At 37.9% G+C, this 26,209-nt stretch overlaps 1 protein-coding gene and 1 non-coding gene across 2 annotated transcripts; both read right to left on the reverse strand.

The window, feature by feature from the left end:
• Nucleotides 1–13,510: 13,510 nt before the first annotated feature.
• LOC131316572 (U-box domain-containing protein 7) lies at nt 13,511–19,252 on the reverse strand. Its single transcript, XM_058345985.1, has 2 exons — nt 18,584–19,252; nt 13,511–14,528 (listed from the first exon to the last, which is right to left on the reverse strand). The coding sequence occupies exons 1-2, from the start codon at nt 19,021–19,023 to the stop codon at nt 13,679–13,681; spliced, it is 1,290 nt and encodes a 429-aa protein (XP_058201968.1). The 5' UTR covers nt 19,024–19,252; the 3' UTR covers nt 13,511–13,678.
• Nucleotides 19,253–25,611: 6,359 nt separating this feature from the next.
• Nucleotides 25,612–25,682, reverse strand: TRNAG-GCC (transfer RNA glycine (anticodon GCC)). Its single transcript has one exon. It is a non-coding gene; the product is annotated as a tRNA-Gly (tRNA).
• Nucleotides 25,683–26,209: the final 527 nt, after the last annotated feature.

Consider the following 26,209-nt stretch of genomic DNA (forward strand, 5'->3'; position numbering starts at 1 on the left):
TATTAGGCCATGTGATAATCAATTAATAGTAGAAAACAAACTTTAATATAGATTTAAGCTTAAATTTCTTAATGTTACAATGTATATTTATTATGTAGGTGCATATATATATTTTTTAATGTATTTTCGAAATTTGGACCGAATCATTACGATTCATGATTCAATTCGATTCACGATTCGGAAAAGGGTCAATCTAATTCTTGATTCGATTCACGATTTGACAACCTTGATAAACATGCAAAGTGCTAACCATAGTTTGATTAACTTATATAATAGAGCTTAGCTCAACCAATTTTGAAGGTGAAAGAAGCCTTGAGATCATCCTTTCACCCAGATCACCCCTTTGGCCTTTTCTCCCACAATAATAATCCTTTTGCTCTAAGTAAATAAAATTCAGTCCTTCTTAGGGACAATTCCACCTGCACATTACTTTGTAACAAACCACAGGACATAAAATATATATTCAGCCATTCAGTTGTTTGTCAGTGCAGAGCAAAAAACATGCCTATTGGTTGGTGGAACCGAGAGTCTTGCATAGCGTTATGGGACCGGGAGAGAGGTTTGAGATCCAACTTTCTTGCAATTTCCAAGTTCTTACACCAGCAAAATGAACATCTTTGAGTAGCATAGTGGATCCAAATGGATGGAGCACGTGTAAATGAAAGTAGATGATGGGTTTTTGAATGGTATCCGAATTATGGTTGTTGTGTCACTGTGTGCTTTATCATGTCTTAGGAATGTATACCTTTTTGGTACTGATTCTAAAACCCAAAAAATCAATACAGTTTTAGCTCATTAATCATTATACATGCCATTTCTAGCATCGAGCACTTTAGGGGGCAACTGCTGCCATTGCAGTCTTGAAGTTATTACAGCTACTCCAAAGTATTATCGCAAGTGACAGTTGTTGCCTTTGATCGCAACCTCTTCAGCTCTCGGGAGCCTGCTCTATAATTGACCAAACCAACCAACTTAATATGTAGGTCATCTCAGTGCATGAGCCTCCATCCCTTAACAATAACAATAGTTAGTACTTAGTACAGTTGGATTGACCACAGTTTGTAAAACACCATTGATTCCTATACCTTCATATGATCAGAGAGGAAATACAAAGCAGATTTTCCCATTTGGATCATGCTGGCTTCATACTGAAAAAAGAAAAAAGAACATTAACTATCAATTGAGATGCATAAAACAAAGAATACAATCAATCTGACCTTAAGCGTCCAGTAACAAAAAAAAACCATACATTAAAATCTGACCCAATAACAAATTAGATGGTTAGGGGCCTCTACAAAGTCTGACCCTGAAGGCACCGCACTATGAATGATAGTGAACAACTGAATTCCAAACCAAATATTAATATATATTGTTCGTAATGTAGAACTGTTTCATTGTGATCTCATTTCCAAGTTAAATGCGTTTCATTCTTTCAAATATCAATGTGACCAAACCTTGAGTTCTCTAAGAAAGCTAAGCATTGAAGAGGACAGTTACACAATTAATAAAAACACTATCTTATGTGAAAGCCGAGTTCGAATCCGTTACTTTTATGCTCTCCTTGTTGTCCCCATGAACTTCCTATCCTTGCAATCACGGAACTTTAGCAAACTAACTTGTAGAAACAACACCTAATAGAGAACAAATGAGTTGACAAATAGGTTCTCAAATGTGAGCGTTTGATATTAAAAAAATACAGCCAAAGAGGGGGAAAAGATTAAAATGTTGAAATTGTTACCTTTGGGCTATGCGATATGGAAGAGTGGGTTGTGGTGAGAGAGAGAGAAAGAGAGATTCCCTTCAGAATATAAAACCCTAAAGCCATAGTAACCTAACCTATGAAACAAAATCGCAGTGAAAAATCTAATGAAAATCCCATGAAAGAGAGCCTGAGATATCAAAAGGCAGCGAAATCGGCAGCGGTTGGACTCACCAAACGCACTTCACTCCCACAGCCCTCTCCATGGATGGGTTGAGACTGCCTTGTAGAGAAGAGGGATGTGGAGTGAAATTTGAATACACCAGTTTTGAAATTGGACCAGAAATGTGTGTAATAAATTTAGAGCTGCATCGAATGCTGACATAGGGACTCAACTGACCACAGCTTGGGAATCAGAATCTTCTTAATTATGAGGGTGAAGGTCGGCGGCAGCAGGGATGGAGGGTGTAGGTCTGCGGTGAGCGATGGCTGTGTGTGTGTGTGTGTGTGTGTGTGAGAGAGAGAGAGAGAGAGAGAAAGAGGAGAAAGCTACGCCTGAAACCAGCAGTACCGGAAGGAAGAGAAATCGCCAACGAGAGAGGGAAAACAGAGGGGAGAGAGAGAAATCGGAAAGGAGGAGAGAAGAAAGGCGATCGGCCGGTGAGGGCTGCCAGTGGTGGGAGAACGATGGTGGCAACTAGGTTTGGACAAGCAATGGATGAGCAAGCGCCGAGATAAAAGCGAAGCCGGGGAGAGATGGGCAGCGCTGGGAAAGAGCAGAGAGGAGAAGAGGGGCGAAGGAGATGGGAGCAGGCGGCCGGCGAGAATCGCAGGTGATGGACGGCAGCAGATGGCGGCTAGGATTGGGGGGTTTGAGGGGGAATCGCTTCTCATGGTTTGGGGGTTTGAAATTTGAATGCTTATGTTTACAACAACACAAACATGATTTCCAAATAACCCTAACAAATTAAGGTAGAGAAAAGGCACGGCTTCACATATAGGGCCCCTTACCCACGGTGATTTCATTCCAGTTCTCAAAAGTGCACTAGTATCTACACACAAAGGTTGAGGAATCAAAGTAAAAAACAGGACAAAACTCAAATTACGTCCCCATAGTTCCGGATTTTTTTAGGGTTTTCTTACAATCAAATGTACATTAAGGAAGAGGGAAGCAACAGACTCAAACCTGTGATAGAGAATCCGGTTGGAAAGTACGAAAGAGAGAGAGAGAGAGAGAGAGAGAGAGAGAGAGAGAGAGAGAGGAGTTGGTGGTGGGGCGTCGTTGGTAGGGAAAAATCCAGTGGAGGTGTATCAGTGGTTTTCCATCGAGTTGTGGTGCGGTGGTGCTGGGCCGGTCAATCGGTGGGGGCTCCGGTGATGGTGGGCCGGCGTATGTGGGAGCTCCAGTGGCAGTCGATCGGTGGTGGTCCGGCGTATGTGGGAGGGCGTTGGTGCTGGATCGTGGCGAGAGAGAGAGAGGGGGGGAGGGAGAGAGACAGTGCACTCCACTGAATCCCAATTTTTTTGAAATGGGTTTATTATTTTCTTTTCGCAAAACTCGCGCACGTTTGGGGAGCAAAAATGTTTTCCACGCAAAAACTCACACATCTGCTGGCATCGTGATGACGTCAAAATGACATCGGTTTGCTAAAAAAAAACCACAGGTGCCTTCTCGTTTCCACAATCACCCGCGACCACTACAACCCAACCCTATAGCAAACAACAGCAGTAGTCAACAACAAGACAAGTCCGAAAAACCAGAAAAATGAAACCATAATTTTCAAATTCAAACCCTAATGAAGAAACCCTAATTTTCAAATTAGGGTTATTTTCCCATCAACTTAATATAGAGAGAGAGGCAAAGATGATACATGTTAATCCTTAATCCGGAAACGACTTCAATATAATATTGAAACAAGTCCCGATTTCAATATAATATTGAAAACTACGGTTTCATATTTAGGCAAGAGATGATACCCCAATTTTCGAATTCAAACAGGTCCCGACTTCAATATTTTTTGTCTCTTCTCTGCAAAAAAACGAATATTTTCTCTCTACCTCGGACTTTATTCTTCTTCCTTAATCATCTCTACTATGTTTTCTTCCCTTGTTTTATTTAGAGAGAGAGACCATCGTGGTGGTCAAAGTGCCCAGAAGCCCGGTGGTGGCGGCGGTCAACGGCGGTGGGGGAGCGTTGGGGTTGGGTTGCGGTGGTCGCTGGTGATGGTTGCTATGATAATAATTTGAATAGTTTTTTTGAAAAAAATTAATTAAAAAAAAAAGATTTTAGTGAAAAATATTAAAAAAAGTTTTTCAAAATAACAGCTTTTTTAAACTATTTTTTTAAAGTTTCTAAAAAAATAGTTTAAAAAAATTATTTTTTGAAAACATTGTTGAGAGAGAGAAGGTTTTGTGTAATGATAGGTGTACTTGATTAAGAAAATGTGGCGACCATTAAATTTGATTATATTCAAATGTCAAAATTTGATGAGTTGCTAAGAGATTGCTAAGTTTTTTTTTTTTTTTGAAAGGATCAAGGGAGCCACAAAACCAACAACGAGAGAAAGAAAACTACAAAGAAAGGGACTCTCTATCTAAGAGAGACCTAAGACCGGGCGGAATACAACCCGTATTAACCAAAATTTTCCTATTTAGACAGTTAGAAGCTAGCCAGTGAGCACTCCTATTTTGTTCCCGGCAGCACCACACGAAGGCCCATTGTCTCGTTGCAGCCCAACTCTTAATATCATCTACCAGAGCAGCAATCTCCCAAGGGCACAACTTCTTTGGCTCGTTGATGCAATTTATCAGAATTTTGCAGTCCGATTCGAACGTAACCACCGTAAAGCCCAGCTCTAATGCCATAGCACACGCAATACGCAAAGCCCAAGCTTCAATGACCAAAGCTGACCTTACCTCCACTTTACCGAAACGCCAAATGAGAGCTGTTCCACCACTATCTCTAGCAATAATGCCAAAGGCAGCCTGGCTGCGGGAGGAAGAAAAAGCTCCGTTGATATTAAATTTGATAGCAGAAACAAGGGGGGGAACCCACCCCATCACACGACTCACTCTGTCTTGGTTCCCATTAGTATTTGGCACCATTGCGCGTAGGTAGTCTATATTAGCGCCATTGGCTTTCCGAATTGTGTCTTCCGGATTAGGTGGCTGCTTATTGAAAATAAAGCCATTCCTTGCCTTCCAAATCGCCCAGCAGAGTTGAAAAATCAAGCCTACATCTTCCATACTTGATTCTTTAGCAAGATCCCCACATAAAAGCTCCTCCATCCATTTGTCGGCTGCTCCAATATCTTTTTCCAGAACCCAGTATCCTTTTCCACTCCCAAACCAAACAGCTTTTGTCCAAGGGCAACGAAATAGAATGTGTTCGATAGATTCTCCTTCGTTATCACAAATTGGGCAAAGGGGGTTGGAGGCACACTTTTTTCGATAAAGGTTTGCTTTACAAGCCACCCAATTGCGAACAACTTTCCACATGAAATGCTTGACCTTTGGAGCAGTGGGGATAGACCACAGGCTGTTCCACATCTTCATTGGAGGGGCATAAGAAGAGGATGGGTGAGGCTTCTTTCGTTTAGAAAAGTTCAGAACCCATTGAGCGTACCCAGATTTGACAGTATACTTCCCAGAGTTATTGTGGCTCCAAATAAGCTCATCTTCAGAATTGGTTAAGCTAATAGGAATTTTACGAATGGACTGGACCTCTTCCTCAGAAACACAACTCCGTAGCTTAGCTTCATCCCAAGACAGGTTCTTCATATCGATGAAATGAGCCACCTTGGACTCGTCCCCTAGATGAGGAGAAGAAGAACTAATCTTGTCACCAAGAAGGCCATATACCCATTTATCCTTCCAAAATTGCAGAGATTGCTAAGTTTGGTTATTACAATGTGAGCACTTTTTTGAGCAAACATTGCTAACTTTAACAACCTTTTGGTTTTGATTATTACATTGCGGATGCTCTAAGGCCGCGTTCTACAACGGGAAAAAAAATCCTTATTTTTTAAGAAAGCAATTTCAAACTCAAAAATTATGGACTTATTGAAATCTAAAAATATGCAATATGGATCTTATTTGAAAGATTTCATCGAGATCTTTTATATGATGTAAAAAAATTGAAAATTTATTTTTCATTTACATTATTTTTGAGTTTGAAAATATAAAATAAGCTGCTTATTTTTTAAAAAAGTTTCTGAAACGGGGTCTAATACTTCCAACATAAAGCCACGTGCACACACAGCACAACAAAGTCCTTTTTTACAACAAAGCATTTGTAAACCCACAAACAAATAAAAGAAAGGCTTAATTGCAAGATCACCCCATAAACTATCACTTGTTGACAACTTCACCCCATTAAGTTCAAATTCGAGCAACTTCACCCCCTTAACTACCAAATTCGAGCAACTTCACTCCCTCCCCCTTTCTCCGTCCAATTCTGTTATGAATTTGGATGGAAAATTTCAGAATTGGATGGAAAAGTAAATCAATGTACAAAAATGCCCTTACACCCTTTTTAAAAACTCTCTCCTCTACACCTCTACACTAGATACACCAGATAAAACTCTCTCTCTCTCTCTCTCTCTCTCTCTCTCTCTCCATACACGATCTCTCTTTCCTCTCCTCCGCACCTGACCTCTATAACTTCACCAGAAAAACCCTAAACCTAAAACCCATTTATACTCCTCCTCCTACCCTAGATTACCCCTTCTCATCACACTACCCCACACCAACACCACTTCCACGAGATCTAAACCTCGTCTTCCTCCTCCCTCCTACTCCCTCCTCCCCTCACCACCCAGGTACACCACCCGATTACCCTCTTCTCTCCTCCTATTGAAACTGATTAATTTGTCCTCCTCCTCATTCTCCTCCATTTCCTCTCCAACACCTAGATACATAACAAAAACAAAAAAAAACAAATTATCCTCTGTACACCCAGATAGTTGTCAAAAAAAATGATTATTCTTTTAAATCCCCAACCCAAAAAAAAAAAAGAGTAGCAACTCTAATTACACCAACAACTACTTGCAGCACAATGGAGATGAAAGATGTGATTGTGGACGGAAAGCAGTAATGAGACCCTCATTAACTGTGAAAAATCCAGGTAGAAGGTTCCTTGGTTGTGTAAACTACAAGGTAATTTAGTTGAATGTTTTGTTGTTTGTATAATTTGTCATTGCTAATAAAAAGCCTAAATGCTATTGTTTTGTATATTTACTGATATTTCTATCTAAAAGGCCTAAATGCTATTGTTTTGTATATTTACGAATAAGTTCGAATTATTTAGAAAAACAATGGCTGCAATGTCTTCATATAGGTAGATCCACCAACATGCGAAAGAGGGTTAGAATATGCTAAGATTATGCAAGCGGAAAAGGAAGAACTCGAGAGACAAATTGAAGATGATGAATAAAGAGTTGCGAAGAGGAAACCAAAAATTGGAAAAAGTAAATGATGTGTTGTTCGTGAAGATAATAGAGTTGACTGAGATTAATGTCAAGTTAGCAGCACAGACTGGGCCAAGGAAGACAATAAATATGACAACACTTGTAGTACTAATAGTAGTCATTGTGTTTGTGGTTTGTGTGCTATTGTCAAGTGTACAGCACACCCATGGTAAAAAAACTTTGTATTTGGTCTGAAGCTATGTTATGAAATGCATGAGAGTATTAGCATTATAGCCATTGTAATAGAGAGTCCATAAATCTACTGTAATATATTCTTTAAGTATAGTCTTTGAAGCTTCAAAAACTATCCAAGAATTGCAATTTTGAATCACAATGCCATGCAGTTTTGAAGGAAAAAAACTTGCTCTAGAACAAGGAAGTTAACAACTACAAGCTTTGATCGAAAATAAGAGCTTCTATCTATTCACAAACTGAAATATAGCTCTAGAACAATAGAACTCATTAAAACAACTAACGACAAAGCCATTGGAGAGTTGAGGGTGAGGAATAAAGCCGTTGCAATCCCACTGATCTGCAGAATCTGCAGAGAATTTGTGCTACCGGTCGTCCGCCCGGATGTCCGGCTCTCAGCCAGTCTTGTCCAGTTGTCATGCCCTTCTGTCCAGATAGCCGGCCTGTCAATCTGTTCGTCAACCTGTGCCTCAAAACTTCATCTCAATAAATACTTTAAAGCATGTTTTGAGCTAGCTAAATCTTTGTAAGTATTAATCGTTGAATCCAAGAGACTATAAGCAAAATTTTCAAGGTTGAGAAAATTAGTCCGAAAATGACATTGCACAGATTCTGATCTCTGGCTACGGGTAGGGATTTTTGGGCATTACGGGTAGCAACCGGGTAGAATTTGGTTCTTGCTTTGCATCCCCCGAATCCACTTCCAACCATTTCTAACACATCCATAACACTCCCAAACCACCTCACAACATTAAAAATTGCACTTTTGAAGGTCCCCGTATAGCAACTTGGAAGCTTTAAAACAGTTCACAAACTACAGTTTTGAAGCACAAAAAAACCTACTCTTTTTTAGCAAAAAAATCTGCTCATTTTCAGGTCCAAAAACAACACATTTAAAGCTTCAAAAACTGAAGTTTTAAATCACAATGCACTGCAGTTTTGAAGCTAAAAAACTCTATTTTTTTAAACACCATAACCTTGGTGTTTGTAACCACCAAACTGAGCTCTTTTTAAGCTTCAAAGCCTGCATATTACACAAATGTATTTCCAGATTACACAATGTATTTTCAGATTACACATTTAGTCCATAATACCTATAAGGCACCCCAGAAATAATGAAGGACACAATTCCATTGATTCCAAAATATTACAGATTGTCAACAAAAGATATCCACAAAAGATTAATACACAGTACCCATTCATTACATTAAGAAGAGCAGTGTTTGCCTATAATTTCTGCGCTGCATTTGCAAATACCAAATGAGTACTTTCAAATAAGTCAATATAAAGTTACAACTACTATTGCCAAAGTAAGATAAAGGTTCCGAAAGACTACTAATAAGTCAATAAGGTTCCAAAATACTATTAAATTTGGTTTTCAAGTGTTAGACTTCTGGGTACTGCCTGGGGTTGATGATTCTCCTTGGGATAACTGCCTGGGGCCAGTACTTGGCATTGTTGGGCTGCTAGTGGTACTGTAGAGACCCTTAAATTTCTCTTTATATAATTTTAATGTTTTGTAAAGAGATAAATGATGGTTTAATGTGAAAATTGTGGTTGTGGGTTAATGTGCAAGAATGTAGGAAATGTGGGTGTTAGTGTAATATAGTGCATGTGTGTATATGTGTGTGCCAGGAGAGAAAATCTCATTTTTCTCCCTCTCTCCATCTCTAGGTCTCTCTCTCCCTTCTCTCGGCTCTCTCTATCTCATTCACTCCTTCTCCCAAAAACTCATCTCCAAATTCAAAACCCATAACAATCAACCTCCACTCCATCTTCTACTTGCGTATTGGAGCTCGTGTCTCGTTGGATAGAGCTTAGTTCGGTGTATTTAGCTCGGTTTGAATTCTGGAAGCTAAGGCTTGCTTAATCTCTTCGATTTCGGCTTGGATACTTGAGGTAGGAAATTCTACCTCTTTTTATATCTTATTTGAGTGTTCTTGTGCCATCTTTGAACTTGTATTGGTTGTTATTGAGATTGGATCAAAATTTGAAAATTTTGTCAAAATCACCAAAAAACGTGCTTCCCCTACCGGTAGGAACTTTTCATCTACCGATAGGACAAGTGAGAAATTCTTCATAACCAGCTCAAAGTTACTCATTTCCTACCGGTAGGCATTTTTCTTCTACCGGTAGGCCAAGTACCAGATTTTTACATTCAAAATGTTGGCCTCTCTATTTCCAATTTCTACTGGTAGGAACTTTCACTTACCAGTAGGTCAAGTGTTGAATTCTTCTCTTTTACTGGTAGGACTCATTCACCTACCGGTTGGCACAATGTCTATGAGTTGCTTTTCCCATGTCTTCCAAATCACTTTTTGGAGCTTCTCACCGACTCTAATGTGTTTGTTTATGCATTCTTTCAAGTGTTTTGGAGAGTATTATTTGTTTCACACTAAAGTGGTATCCGATGGACTTGAATGGATTCGTTGAGTTAAGAAATGAGAAATCTAAGTTATTGCACGTTGAAATATGAACGATACACATGAGTATGTGAATAACGCGTGAACACTCGGGGCCCATCAACAGGTCGGTGTCTGGCAGGGGATATCGAGACCCCATAATTAGCCTGGCAGGAGCTAATGCTCATATTGAACACTTAAGGCCTAACCTACAAGGTGAGTGCTTGGCAGAGGATATCGGGATCCCATAATTGGCCCGACAGGAGCTTCGGCTCAAACACATAAAGGATACGAGATGTTGTGACACGAATAGAATTAACAAGACTTAAGAGTATGTCGAGAAGAGAGATTGGTGATAGTTGGACACTTTGATCATGATAAGTTGTGCTTACATCCGTTGTCGTTTGATTTCTATCATTTGTTCATCCATATTGCTCATTTGCATATAGAGTTTATGTAGACTTTTCTACTGGGCTAATGTAGCTCAAGCCTTGTATCATTTTCAGGTGCTAACCCAGAACCGTAGCTTGCATGACTGGAATGCTTGGAGAGTGGACATACTTTTTTGAAAGCTAACCAAAGGAGTTACTTATTCATCTTTGTAAATTTCTTTTTGAAAGATGTATTTGTAACTTAAGTTATAATTCTTTTGACTATGGAATATTTGTAACTCTAAACTCTCTTGAGACGTGACACTTGTGTTAATTTGGGGCCGTTGAGCTGATGATGTAATATTTGGAAATCTAATGGACTTGGAAGCATAATTATGGGAATGGAAGTACGGTAATCTTTTGGGTTTCGTACGGAATATTGTGAGGGTTTATTTGTGGAAATTCTTTTATATTTATGTTTAAAAATCGAGGGCGTGACAGGTAATACCACTCCCACAAGATGTTGCAGATGACCCTGCTGGTTGACTTCAAAAAATAGCATTCATTATCCTTGTCGATCTCCTCCATCCCTACATTTACACACATGTACATGCACCTTTTCAAATTTTTATTCATGCATAATACTATGGACAAATTTGTAAACTATTCCACCCATTCACACATTCATTACTTACTCTCTCCCCCTTTTCATCAACAACTGGTTCTTCTACATGTTCAAGTCCCCTTAATTCACCTTCTCTTATTTGTAAGTCACCTCCTAATTTAGTTAATGAGCTTGGGTCTGCAGTAGTATTTCTATCTCTACCTATCACCTCCACCTCTGGCTCACGATCCTCGTCAGACTCTACCACATTGGGACAATCAAGATATACATCAATAACCATATACTTCTTACCACAAGAATGCACTGCAAACATTTCAACCATGTCATAATGAGAAGTCAAGTTAACTAATCCATCATTCATGTCATACATTGGAAGTTTATAAAACACAGTTACGTGTTCTGTTATTCCATTATTATCTATTAGTCCATACCCCATTTGCCTAATTATATCCATCAATCGATAAAAGTTGAAGGAATCTGGATTTACCTTCGTTTCTGCAATAACCTCATTCAAGTATTTAGACTGCGAATCCCTTACTAGTTTACCACCTACGCGTATGAACAATGTACACTTGAGCTCCACCATGGTTTCTGTGCAACAAATAACTTAGATTAATAACAGGAGAGGTATAATTGCATGTGAGACTCATAATATAGCTTATAATATCTCCATACAATTAAACTGTCCTAGCGTTGTGCCCGGGCAATAGAAAAAGTAGGTTCACATTGGTTTTTTTTTCCGTTTTCGTGCATCAAACGGGCACAATGCTAGAACGAGTTAATAGTATGGAGAATGTCCACGATTAACACATCACGTATGTTAATCTTGCCCGTGCATGTTAGTTTTGCCCGTGCATAGAACGGGTTGAACGCTAGTTAGAGAAACGAAAATGGAAAAATTGGAGGATGTAAGTTAGAAAGAAAACACGACCAAGGGGATAGAATTCAATCAATATGAAACTTAGTCTGGATTCTGGAACTTGACTACTTAAATCATTCCTCTACTATTGCTTTTATTCCAAGAATCATAGACAGTAAAATGCTTACAAGAGCTCAATAACAATGAGAAGAAAAATATTCAGTAACTGTTTCTCTTTTCCTTTTAAAAATCCTAACCAAGAATTGTTATAGCTCATAATGGCATTGGATTTGTTTTTCCTTTTCTAAAAACAAGGTGAAACTATAAATGCCTACAAGAAAGCTCAATACACAAGCAGAAAATGGTCAGTAGCTGAATCTCAACCATGAACAACAATATTTTACTCTACCACTACAACACAAGAATTTTTTAATCCCTTAACTGAATACAACTATTTTGAACCCTACTTTACTATATTAACAACAATATTCTACTATTAAATGACAGGAATTTTTAAATCCCTCAATTGAATACGACCTTTGTAAGCCCTAATTTACTATATTAGCCGTAATCCCTAATCCCCAATTCTTTTAAACCAAATCTCTCAGACCTGCAGATTTGTAGGGGAAATCTATCTTTTAGTATTGAGATCTTGAAAATTTAAGGCATATTAATTTACAATTAATAATTTTTTACACAGATTTCCCCTAGATGCATGTCAATAAACAACAATAAATATCAAAACACCCAATTTTTTAGCCCTAAAATGCGGAAATTTAGGGCTTATTAAATTCAAAAACAAGAAACAACAATAAACAATTTTTTAGCCCTTATGCATGTCAATAAACATCAAAACACCCAATTATTATGTCCTAAACCAACTTAACTAAATAGAGAACTTACAGATGGGGAAGAAGCAGGTCGTCGACATTGTTCTCTGGCGAATCAGGTTGGCGTCGATATCATGCAGGCCGTCGTCGACGTCATCTGGATGAGATGTCTGGATGGAGGAAAGGAGAACGAGGAGAACTACATTGGTTGGGTTTTGATCTCTGAGAGAGGAGGGAGACAGAGGTGGAAGAAAGAGAGAAGAAAAGATGAAAAATATCGAAGGAAGAGAGAGAGAAGAGATATCAACGTATTTTTTAACGGAGAATGGGTACGTACGTAATTTTTTTTTTAAAAAAAAGGGTACATACGCAATTTTGTTGGTCTCCGTCCATTTTTTTAACGGAGAAAGGGAAAGGGGTGAAGTTGCTCGAATTTGGTAGTTAGGGGGGGTGAAGTTGCTCGAATTTAAACTTAAGGAGGGTGAAATTGTCAAAAAGTGATAGTTTAGGGGGTGTCTTGCAATTAAGCCTAAAAGAAAAGAAAAGAACTCTTTTTAATGTTCTACTTCTTTTTATTACAAGAGCTGGGTCTCACACCTTCTCCAAAGTCCAAACCATGCACTCATCCTTGTGAATATCATTTTTTACCTCTCTTTTACACGCAATCGGAATTTGTGATACAACATGCATGCACAAAATTTAAGATCACATTGGCCAAATCCGAACAAAAACGGCAAACATGTTATGGGTTTTGTGCAGAAAATATATCAGATATTAGTAAAGCTCATGGCAATTACATAATTGGACAAAAATATGACAAGGAACATACTATTTTACTACAAAAGGTGTGAAAATCATTATTTTTTTCCACATTAACAACTCCTATTCAAATACATGATGATGAAGAAGGGGGCTTTAGTTTATGGTGCAGCCATGCGATCTAAGGTTTTGCTTGGTGGTACATGTTCTGGATAACCAAAAGATTAACCTAGATATATTAATGTGTCAATAGATTGCTTTTTTTTTCGGCATGGGAGAAAGTAAAACTTTTATTTGCCATAAGGTACATCAATGTAAGCTATTGCACAAAGTGTGCGCTTCTCATTGAAGTAGTGCATTCCTTTTCAATCTTGAAGAAAATGTTCATTCCCACTTTCATCCCCTTCGCTTGCACTCACAAGGAGCTATACATTGGAGTTTTGCCCATTTGATTTGTTTTAGTAGATAAATCTCTAATAAGGCAAGCTCTTAGAACTTGAACTAATAACCAATGCCTTTAGCTTAGAACACGAATTCTCAGCAGTATTGGCTCGTTGAGTAATCGTTTCCATATTCTTGTAAAGACTTTGCTTCACCAACTTCTTCATCATTTTCTTCCCTTCATTGGCCTCTCTCTGAGTCACCGGTGACCCTATAGCAATCCGTCTCGTTTGTGGCCCAGAATGAGGCCCCATTTTCATTTGTCGTTCATCTTTAAACCATTGGAGTAGTTTCAGTGCCCGTTTTTGAGCTAATGGGCTACTCAATAACGCGACTTCAAGAAGTACAGGGACAATTCCTGAATTAGCCATTTTTTGTCTCTGGGTGGAACTCTGGTGTGCCAGAATCATCAAAATGTATGCAGAAAGTTCTTGGGATTTGGGTTTTTCCTCCCATGCCAAAATCTCTATAAAGCTTTCTGGCACCATGGAATTGCTTTCCATTGCTTTCTTTCCCTGGAGGGTCACCACCACATTCCCTAATGTTGCGAGGGCTTTATCCGATGTTTGTTCTACGGAAGAAAGCCTCAAGAGGATGTAAACCACCTCATTGGTAGCCAAGTTTCCTGCATTTTCTAGCATGGTCGAAAGATTGTACAATGTGCACAAACAAAATTCTTTGGTTTCGATGCTTGAATTAGACTCCAGAATCCCAACGAGGAATGGAAGAATTTGCGGTGAGGAGAGAGGGAAGTTGCTGTTCGCTAGTGATGATATGGATAGGAACAATTGTGCCAGTTCATGCGTTGTTGATTCGTCCAATATGCTGATGTTTTGGGGTAATTTTGACAAGATCCCAGCCTCAACAATCAGTACCTTGTTCCTGAAAAAGAAACACACAGATTTAGAATAGGCAAACCCAAGAAATAGTTGAATTTATCAGATATGATCGACATGTAATCTGACTTTGAAAGCTCAAAGTGGTGAATCAACTAAACAGAGACGCTAAATTATGTTTAGCTACAGAAAGAAGAGTGACATTTCATTGCTTTGACTATTTGCTAAAGAATGGACTAAAGGGACCAAGACATTCTTGATGGGTCCAGTATTTTAAGGGGAGCAAAACACCAAATAGTGCCATTTCGTTGCTCTGACTGCATGCTAAAGAGTAACAAACTAAAGGGAACTACTTTATATCAAGCAGTTGATGGGTTCAGTTTTTTAAAGGGCACCGAACCAAAGGGAGCCACTTTTATTGCCCTTTCTTTTTTCTTTTTTTCTTTTCTTTTTGGGTTGCTTCAAAAAACATGGCAATTCCTACATCTAAGCTAGTTTAGGAGGTAAGGGGAAGGTGGGAGTCGAATCAGGGCCGAGCCAAGAAATTCTGCTAGTGCAGTCACAATCTCATCTGAAATCATCTGTAACATTTTTTTTGTGTTAATTATTCGGGATACCATTTAATAAAAAAAAAAAAAGTACAAACACTTGAAATACACATAGAGAAGATAGAAATTTGACTTAAAAAATACACATATAGAAATTTGACTTGAAATGCGAAAGAGTAAGATGTCTTTTTCATTATGGATGGGGAAGGAATTATTCATCACTTTGTTCAACTTTGTAACAATATTGTACACAATCTACATAGGTCCTTCTTTGGGACTCCAACTTCGTTTTGAGACATAATGATTACATTGTACAAATTTTTACTTTTCAGAATTGCCCTTAGCTTTTATTTTTTTACTTGGTTGTAAATTTGTTTGGGTGCTAAAAAAAGGGTAGAATGAGAAATGTATCAAATTTTAGACTTTGAATTCCGTAAAGGGACATGAATTATGAGACATCCAAAAATGGAATAAGAATAATAGTATGATAGAGTGCTAGTTTCTTTTGTATTAGGGTCAAATACTTGGAGCATTATTTAATGGGTACAAAGCCACTAATTAAGTTACAAACCTTCAACAATATTAGGGATTTTAATAAAGTAGTCCCACCTGCAAATATGTCCCCCGTCTCTAAGCCATTCATGTTCACTTTAAGGGTATTTTCTTTGTCCATTTTCTTTGCACTTAGCATTTCTCTTTATACAATGCTAGTATCACAAACACTAGTGTGTGAAGGCCCTACACTTGATGTGAGTGGTTTGTGTGATTGCATGTGTAAGTGTTTGTGGTTATAAAATAATTGCGATTTATAAAGGCATGCAAAACCATGCATGCCGGACCTCACCATCTGTTTTCTATTGCTTTGACTACCTTGCTACATAACAGAAGTGACACAGCCATTTCATCAAGAAGTTTATCGGTTCAACTAACCCCAAGAAATTGAATACATCATGCCAAGGGAAGGTGAAGATGATCCTGAAACTAGAGTCTTTTTAGGTCAATTATTGGGTACTTCCCGCAAATAAAAGATCGTCACCACACAATGTGTGTTATTTTTTGTTTTCCAATCCACCCAAAAAAAGTGAACGAGACCCATAATCTGTCGCTATGTAAATGGTAGAGAGTATCACGTAATCAATGCCACAAAGTACGTACCGTTACGTGGTACTCCGGAAACGCTAAATAATTACAGCTGTATGAGATTGTAAGGTCAACAAAAGAAGGCTATCGCCATTGGTATTTTCGAAGGATATTTCAAATCTGAACAACTGCGTGATGATATCTCATGGGACCATCATTCACATCTACAATGCTTCACTAGTAGTATTATTATTCCACTACCCAATTAGTCTTAACCACCATTGGAGTCTAGTGGACAGTCAACCCACCTTCAGGCCTCATTATTGGATGTGGTTTGGTCACTTGGGTCTCGGCTTGTTCTGTTGGATCCTGACCGTGCTAACTGCTAAAGCTTCAAAAGTCAACAGAAAATAGTGAAGTCAACAAGAAAAATATATAGTTATTCTTCTTTAGAGCAAGGATCCTCAGAGATAACAAAATTTGAGTTGATCCTGGTGGATGAAGTATTCGATCGATTTGTACACAAAATTTGGGGTTCACTGATCCTGACTTACAGAAAAGGGTGTTTGGGAGAGATTGTAGACCCTAATTCTAGATTGTGTTTTTGGATTATGGAAGCGTTTGGCAAGAATTCGGAGAATGAATTCTGGCTAAATATGCACTAAAGAAAGAGAGTCACTCTCTATCAGTTCCATACTTTGGTTAACTCATGGCCTGAAGTTCGAGACCTGAAACTTAAGTCCCAATTTCAAATCGTTCTAGGTCTTGTCAATTATTGTTCATACGAGCCTTTGTCCAAACTTTAGTCGGATCCTACATTTGAACGGTGAAATTGTTTTTGTTTTTTTTAAATTAGTGAGGGTACGTGTAAGCTGATTTGAGAGGTTGTATTTTATTTCTCGGTGTCTCTTAAAATGTCTATCAACCTCTTCTAGATATGCAATTATGAAACATATACGAATTCTGATGGAAAGCATTAAACAAGTAGGTTCACAGTTCGCTATAGTTTACCGTTGCGCTCGGTTCCCAATAAATTTTCTTTATTTATCTCTGTCTACCCATTACTCTCAAAAAACCTCCCTCAAACCCAAACGCAAAACAGGGTAAATTCTCCAGTTGACTACATAGGGGCCATTTCAGTTTTGTTGTGTTTTTTTATTATTATTAGTTATATATATAACTTGATGGTGCGATTATTTTAGCGTGAGAGACTTGATTTTCGTACTAATGATCCATTTGTCATACTCGATTCGAACAGCCAAGGTGGGGACTGACTGGACAATCTAACCCAACTGGAAACAGGAGATGAGGAAGCTAAGGAGCAAGGATCATCGTGGAGTTAAAATTGTGGTAGATTCTATTTTGCGTTACATACGGTAGGAAATCACGCCAGGAACCTTCTTCACACAGGAGCTTGAGAAGTGGAGAAATAGAGAGCTGTTTCTCTCATCATGGGGACCTCTCTCTCTCTCTCGAGAGAGAGAAAGAATAAATTAGGATTAGCTGTGTACCACCAGTAGTGGGCAAGAGTCGGTTAAAGGGTAGATACTTTGGACATACAAAATAGACAAGAGAATCAGGGGGCCCCCGAACCCGACCCCGATCCTGCCTATTTCTGGCAGAAAACCAATTGCAAATGGGGCGGCCTATATATATTTTTTTACTTTTTGAAATTGAATGCGCCATATTATACTTTCATAATATATTTAATTCTCTGGACAAGTCAACGGTGGCCTCTGAATTCCATGTTGGTTAGATTCCACTATTAGCTACTTTGGTTAGGCTCCCATCCAAATCTTGCCACGTCATTAATTAACTAATTGGCAATTGTTGCTTCTTCGATTAAATAGTTTTCACCATACAGATCAATAACATTTTATTATACAAAAAATAAATGACTTCTTTTGGATATTTTATTATTTGACTTATATTTCAAAATGAATGAGAATGAACGAAAGTCTAACTAAATTTGGATAATCAAATTGTACAACCAGACAACAAAAATAAGCTTAGCCCAATAATGAAGCTATAAACTCAGTATCGATAATTTTGAGAAAAAAAAACATATTTAGTGGTGTTGATAATGAAGCTATAATTTAGAGCTTTCAAAATAGGAAGATTCAACGATGATCTATGAGTACAAAAGGGTTATATGTTGGAGTATATTTTCGTGAAACAGTGGAATAATAAACATATTTTCCTTTTTTCTTATAATATATCTCGCAACACTATTTTTTTTTTTTATAGAGTTTTATTGTCATTAACACTATATTTTTGTCACCCAATCCTGAAGTCACCCTTGGATATCAATAAATAAATAAAAAAACGCAAACAAACTACGAAAGGAGAAATCTTAAAACAAAAAACATGAAAAATTATTTATTTTTGTAATATATAACCACCAAAACTACGCAAATATATATTTTAAGGCAAATCATGGAAAATCATTACTCCTACTGAAAATCAAACTTACGTGTAACTTCCATTAGCAAGCTCGATCAAAGCCTGAACCGCCACCGTCCGCCGCCGCCCGCCGGCCTCCAAACCAACCATATCCACCAACGGCGGCACCACCCTGAGCTCCGCCATCTCCTTCTTCATCTTCGAATCCATTCTCGCCAACCTCCTAATCTCCTCCGCCGCCGCCTCCTTCTCTTCCCACCCCCCAAAGTGAAGCCTCTTCACCGCCCTCTGCAAAGTTACCAAGCCACCCTCGCCGCTTTCTCTGATCTCCATTTGATCAGTACTACTGCCCTGTTGTTCTTGATCGAAATCGACGACTCTCGGCGTGTCGAAGCTATCGGACCGCGGCAGGTGTGGCTTGTTGGAGCGATGGAGGCGGAGGAACCGTCGCATGCGGGAGAAGAAGCGGGGGTTTATGCAGGGAGAGAGACAAGGGGAGGGATCAGACATCTGTGATGGTTTTGAAGGGACAGAGAGAGAAAAACAAGGAATTGGCCGATCATTAAAAAAAAAAAAAGACAAGGGAATTGAGAAAGACTTTTGTGGCTATCTGTCTTTTAGAGAGAGAAAGAGAGAGAGACAGAGAGAGAGATTCTCAGTAGGGGGAGAAGAGTTGGTGGGTTTGAAACAGAGAGAGCAGAGAGCACATGCAGATTATGAAGATTGTCCGTGTGTCTTTGGTTAACAGTGAAGTTGTGACAGATTAATTTATAAGATGGAGAACGGAGGGAGCAGCATTCTTATTATGCCCACGTGTTGGTATTGATATTGCTAAAACAGAGCTGCTAGGGGTACAGCAAACGTTGTACAAACAGCATACAGAGCAATTTAGGATCCTTCTTTGGTCCTAAAAATCATCGAATCCGTTCATTTTGTTCATAATATTTTTTTCGAGATTCTTGTAAAAAATCATCCCCATCCGATATCGATAAAAGTGTTTACGGAGCATCTAACTTCACTTCAGAATTTGGCCTCTGAAGGAAAGTTGGATGCTTTATAAACGTTTTTACCAATATCAAATGAAACTGATTTTCTATAAGAACCCTAAACAAATTTTTTGAACAAAATAGGCTGCTTCAATCATATTTGTTGGACCCGAGACGGGTTCTAAATTGGGTTGTACATGCTGTCTGTAAAGCGTGTTTGCCGTACTCTATATTCTTTCCGTAGCTAAAATGCTACTTCCAATTTGATCTGTACCGCTATGGTACATGACCATGAGATGGCTATATGAGTCCAATAACAAGATCACTAAAATATACTAGTACATGAAACCCCCGTGCCCTTAATTTTCAATTAGGATCTTTTTTTCCCTGTCCGTATAGTATATCAACCATGTCAAAGGGGGACAGAGAGAACTCGGGGTTCCTGTTGTCTCCTAAGGAACAACATGGGTGTTGTCTCCATCTGAGCCGTCTATGCTTGGCAATGAACGACTCAGATTTCATCTATTGAAATTCAAATACTTACCCAATTAACCAACTAGGTAATTGCTAGTATTCCACTTTGATCGGTATGCATGCTTACACAGACCACAACATGGCTACACATATCATATCAGTCTTGCAAGTGGAGTGATAGCTTATTAGTAGGCACTATGTACTCTTATGCATTTGACAGTACTCGAACTTCGATAACTTTAAATTAACAATGTTAACTTTCACCGTAATAAATAAATAAAATATAGAGATGCGCTGATAGCAAAATTGATCCATTTTCTATGGTAATTTTCATGCAGCCCGTTTTAGGTGAGGATCAACCAAGGAGAACAATTTTGAGTTCCCCTTTCCAGTGCAAAAGTATAATACTAATAATTGAGTTCCCCTTTTTTCTTGTTTTGGGGTAAGTAATTGAGTTCCCCTTTGAAACACTGGTCACAAAAAATTGACCCCTTAGTGACCTAGGGCCTGCAGTGACACAGATATTGGCTCATCCTAGCCCATAAGTGTAATTAAGGCCTATTTTGGCTAAGTAAGCAAAGTATAGTGGCTCTTTTCTTTTTTTTTCCTTATTAATTTTTTTTTACATTTATTAGTTTTGCGTCAATTTTTTTTTGATTATTATATCGTTATGACAAGAGAAATTTAAAAAGTAAAAAATTAATATCAAAACTCAATTTTTTTAAATAAAGACGAAAAATTGGTTTATTGGCTTATTTTTATCTTTATTCAAAAAAAATTGGGTATCGATCGTAATTTTTTACTTTTCAGATTTCTCGTCACGACGAAGCAATAATTCATAAAAAAACAATGACGAAAAACTAACAAATGCAAAAAAATTGAATAAGAATCCAAATGAATTATTTAGCCAAAATAGGCTTAAATCCGGGGTTTTTTTGTTTTGTTTTGTTTCACTCGTCCAGTTTGTCGACTGTACCAAAAGTCACATTGATTGTCGGACATTCGGGGCGGTTTCGGGGACATGAGCACCTTTAAAATCACATTCTGCACACATTGAACGGTTCAGATACATAAAAATTTGATCGGGAACTATGACCTTAAAATTTGGGGTGTTTTTTTAGATATTTAATAAGTTGTCCACGGAACCGTCCCGTCAAATATTTTGGCGACAATATATCTTGACAAAATTCAATAATACCTAAAACAAAGGTCAAGACAAATGTGTCTCAATCATCAGTGGTTTTTTTAACATACGCAGTAAACTAGCTAGACAAGCAGATCAAGAGTTGGAAAAACTTTTTGGACAAAAAAACGTAATAGGACCCAGATCAAGAGCACCTCAATGCATGTTGTACGCAATCACAGCACGCCCCAGTCTCCTTTCCAATCTCTATATATTTATAAATTATACCCACACACATGTGGATTTTATTTGTATGTGAGTTTTCTTTGTGAAAATTGAGGCCTAATCCTCCCTGGAAATTTTCTATGGTAATTTTTTATTTAGCTTATCGTCGTAATCTTTAAATTTAGTCATTCGTCTCGACGGAAAGAACAAAAAAACTATAAAAACGTGGACCGAAGTTGAAAAAAAGTTCATTTAAGACGATAAAAATACCAACTGTTTTGATATATATATATATATATATATATATATATATATATATATATATATATTTGTCTCCATAGAACTTTTTCTTACTTTTGGTCAAAAATCTTTGCTGTTTAGGCTACTCTCTTTGAAATCGATGATTAATTCAAAAAATATATATATAACAAGAATTTAATAAAAATTCAGGAAAAACGAACAACAATACCAAAATAAAAAAGACAAAAAATTTAGGGAGATCGGAGAGAACATCTTTGTGGCGTGGCGAATGGACGTCAGTATCCATTTTGAACCATCTGGCATTGATTTCTCCCACATGTGGAGCAGAGAGCAGTGGCTTTTGGCAAAAAACATTTTTTATCGTTTTGTTTGTGCCTTGTAGGTTCACGGAAACGACTAGAGCAGTGGGTGCTTACTTGAGGTTGAGGTGTACCACAATTGAGAGACTTGAAGCTAAAACTAGTGCAACACATGTGAATAACAAGGAGCTAGTAATAAGATTTACAGTATCTTTATCTTTGACCTTAATTGGTCATTGAACTGCCAAAGTGTCTATGGATTGCCTCATCAATTAAACCAACAACTATCCTTGATTTTAATATTCTTTAGGCCAAATATGCGTCTAGATCTATAAAATAAAATAAAAAATCTAGTTACTGGTCTAAAATTCAAGAGTTTGGGTTGGACCTAAAGGCTTCTAGAGTTTGTTGTTTTGCTATATACGACGTCTGAAGTTCGGAATTTCTTAAGTGCACACTATTGATTTTTCTGTGGTCAATTTATTTGAAATTTTGTTTGATTGGCTTTTTATCGAGCCCTTTGTTAGTGGACGGTGAGATTAGTTCCCTACGAATTCAGACACCATAAGTCTTCGGGACAAAAAGTCTCGATCGCCAACCGGAGTGGTTGGTCGGCGAGGTTTTATTCTTCGGGGCATATAGTTTGGGAAAATGACGGTCAATGACATGTTTTGATAATTAATACCCGTCAAGGACGTTTTCAGCATTAACAATTGTTCTTAGCATGTCCTTAGAGGGTATTAATTATCAAAATACGTCCTGGGCCGTCATTTTCCCTATAGTTTTGGTAGATTCGTGATGGTTGGTCTCCATCCAAACATTGGAATTGATTCAAATCAACTATAGAAGACCCGCTTGGACTAGTTTTCGAGCCGCCACTTTTAAGTGGTTAAGTCCGTTAAGATCACAATATGATAAAGAAGTAGTACGTCAATTTTCACAATATGATAAAGAAGTTGTACTTCAAATTGACGGTCCATCACTTTATTAGGCGGCCTAAATATTAGGCATTCTTTTGAACGCCGTAAATGGAAATACTCCTTCACATGTCATGTTCAAGTGTGACCAAGCTATAGAACTTCCAAGAACTTTCCACTGGCTAGCTGCTATTTATTCCTCCCCAAATCATATAAAGAAGAATCAAAATCCACTTCATACTTGACGGTCATATAATTTGAGATTGTTAAAATAAATAAAAAATAATATTGCAGTCACCATATACAGCCCACTTGAGATTTTTGAAATTGCCAGTAATTAAAAGCAGCAGGGTCAGTCCTCAGATTGTAGGACCTATGATGGACTTTGAAAAAGAGGCCTTAGTTTTTTTTTTTTTTTTGGGACTAGGGATGGTAATTCACTCTGTCCTATCCCGAATCCGCCCCTACCTGGCCCAGAACGGGACGGGTACTAGGGGAGTTTGGGAGAAAATATTAAAAAACCCGATCGGGACGGGGCGAGTTCGGGTTGATGTTACCCTGCCCCGAAATATTTTTCCATACAAAATTATATTTTTAATCTAATGCTTTTATCATTAAACTTAAAAAAATATATTTATACCCCACTATTTTTCTCATTATTCTAAAAAAACCTATTTTTTCCTTTATAGTTCATCATTATAATAAGATAACACCTTATACATATAACCGTTTTCTTCTTTTTTGCCTTTAGTTTTGATTTTTTTTCTTCTTTTTCCCGGGCGGAAACGGGGACACCCACGAATAACCCGGGCAGAGTCGGGGTCGGGCCATAATTTTTGGGTTAGGAACAGGTTATGACAAAACCCGCCCCGTTGCCATTCTTTATTTGGGACTTGTATGCTTGGAGAGCTTATATATATGCTCGGTACTAAAAATAGTTTGGGATTCTAATTTTTACACCTTTCTTAAGGGGCCCACGGAGGCCGCCTCTTGGATCATGGGCCAGGAGGCTAGGACCGGCATTGACATAAGGCAAGCACTTAAATTTGAAATGAAATAAATACAATGATTTTTTTTGGTGTTCATTGGACGTGCTAGATTGGTAAAAAAAAGCTCGTTTAGTAGAGCAGAAATCTAAAAGCATCAAAATAGGTATCAAGTTTTGACTAATTTTTAAATTGTATTTGACCGAAAAGCAGACACAAAAATTGTGCCAAATAATTTTTTGGACGGTCATGGAATTGATTTTTCAAAATTAGTTAAGCTACGTATAAGTTGGTCCGAGCATCTGATTGTAAAAGAATCTTTGAGACGCCGAGAATCACAAAGCTGATCTTTTAGAAGGTTTCCATTTTTTTTTACCTAGGCCGGTTAGCCATACATTTTTGCCTAAAATTGTGTACAAAAAATTGGGTGCAAATTGAAAAATGGTATGTGATTGGGGAAGGAAGAGTTCTGGACCCCCCTGCCCTGGCAACCTACAACGTGTAATGTGTAACACGTGGTGGATGATGAAGCAAATGGAACTCAAAATAGGCATTCCACTAGCTATAGAGCCGTGAGATATATTAACAAGGGCTAGCTTAATGTCCACAATAAACAACTGCATTTCAAAAATGGGATTAAGATTATTGGATTTGGATAGTTACATCCGCAATTGCCCATGGCTCGTCTCGTCATGATTGTTTTGAACAACTTTCAAGATCATTAATTTTAATTTTTTTTACTTTTGTGATTTGAAAGGTTAAGTTGGTCGGTTTGAGGGACCTTGGGATCCTGTAGCGTCCCCTAGCGCGCTGCAAGTTGCAGTGTTTAATTCTGTTCGTCCGTCTCGACAATCAATGGTTTCGATTTAAAAAAAAATATATTCAGGACTTTTCCCCGAAATGTTTTCCTAAAATCTGGACCGTCTAAAACACTTTTGGATGATAAGATGCAACACTGCAAGGTGTAGCGCTTTTGAGACACTACACCAACCCGCGTTCCGGGTTTGAGCATCAATGGGAGGTGACGATTGCAAATTTAATCCTGATGATGAAACCCTTTTATCCGCAGCTATGCGCCTATGCCCACTAATAATGAAAACTTGTACAGACAAATCAATAGGGTAAATTTCACTGGCATCCTTGAGATTTGCCCTAGTGACACATGATTATAAATCGAATGCGGTTTTAATGTTTATTTAATTCTCTGACACCTAACCAATAATTGTTCGACTAAACACGTGATAGAATTAGCCAAAAGTGGGAAAATTACATTTAATTGAATAAATAGTATAAAACTCTCAATTCTCAATTTTTTGATCCAAAAGTAACAAATTTATCATTTGAAAAAACATGACCCTTTTGAGTAGTAAAAAATAAATAGTTATTAATAAAATTTACCCTTTCTAATGAAAACAATTCCCCCGATAAAATTCATATTGATTCAAATAAGTGAGAGTTAATAGTTTTTATATTATCAAAAAGGGTGCATTTTTAAATATAAGTTACTTATGTCTAATTCCATCACCTCGCTGGACATATAATTGTCAATTGAGAGTGTCAGTAAAATATACATAGAATTTGCAATGGGTTCATTCACTTCATTGATATTTCTCATACGTTACGGAAGTATTTGTGATTAAGATAAATTGCAGGAGGTGTTTTCAAATTGTTTATCGAGTTAAAGTTGGGAAACACAAAATACCTTGTACTAGAACACTCGGAATGCGGAAAAACATTTGGGCACGGAGCCTTCTCCGCAAGCCAAGACTGGACCGAAAATGCGAGGTTTAAAATGTGCGTAGAAGAAGATGGGAGGGAGCAAAAAAATGCACCAGCCGGGAATCGAACCCGGGTCTGTACCGTGGCAGGGTACTATTCTACCACTAGACCACTGGTGCTGTTTCCTTACACGGAGCCGCACATACATAATACTACTATATCTTACCGTAAGGTGGTTTTAGAGTAGAGTTGTATAAACAAAACAATACTCTTGGAGCCTAGGAGTATTTTTGTTAGCTTGAGATGATTATATACATGGTTTGATAAACTATTTCCCGCACTAGTTAATCTGGTGTGCAGCTCGCACACTTACCCGAACTATTACCAATTCTCCACCACTAATTACCAATTCTCTAAATTTTCTGTCAATCTTGAAGGCTGCAGATTTTATCACTCTCTTTTTTGTTAACGTCACGCTCCTGCAAAAATACACTTGTAGGGGAGTGGCGTTAACAAAAAAAGGGAGTGACAAAATCATTTTCTATTTTGAATTCTGAATGAAATATGAGATGATTGAATCAAGTACTTAAAATTATTCAATTGAGCTGATTTTTAAAACAAATTATTTATAAAATAATTAACAGTGTGAATCATTTGTGTTAAACTTAAAGTGAATCTAACCGAGCGATTGGTGCACTGTCGGTAC

This window comes from Rhododendron vialii, chromosome 2a (genome assembly GCF_030253575.1).
Source record: "Rhododendron vialii isolate Sample 1 chromosome 2a, ASM3025357v1".
Lineage (NCBI taxonomy): Eukaryota > Viridiplantae > Streptophyta > Magnoliopsida > Ericales > Ericaceae > Rhododendron > Rhododendron vialii.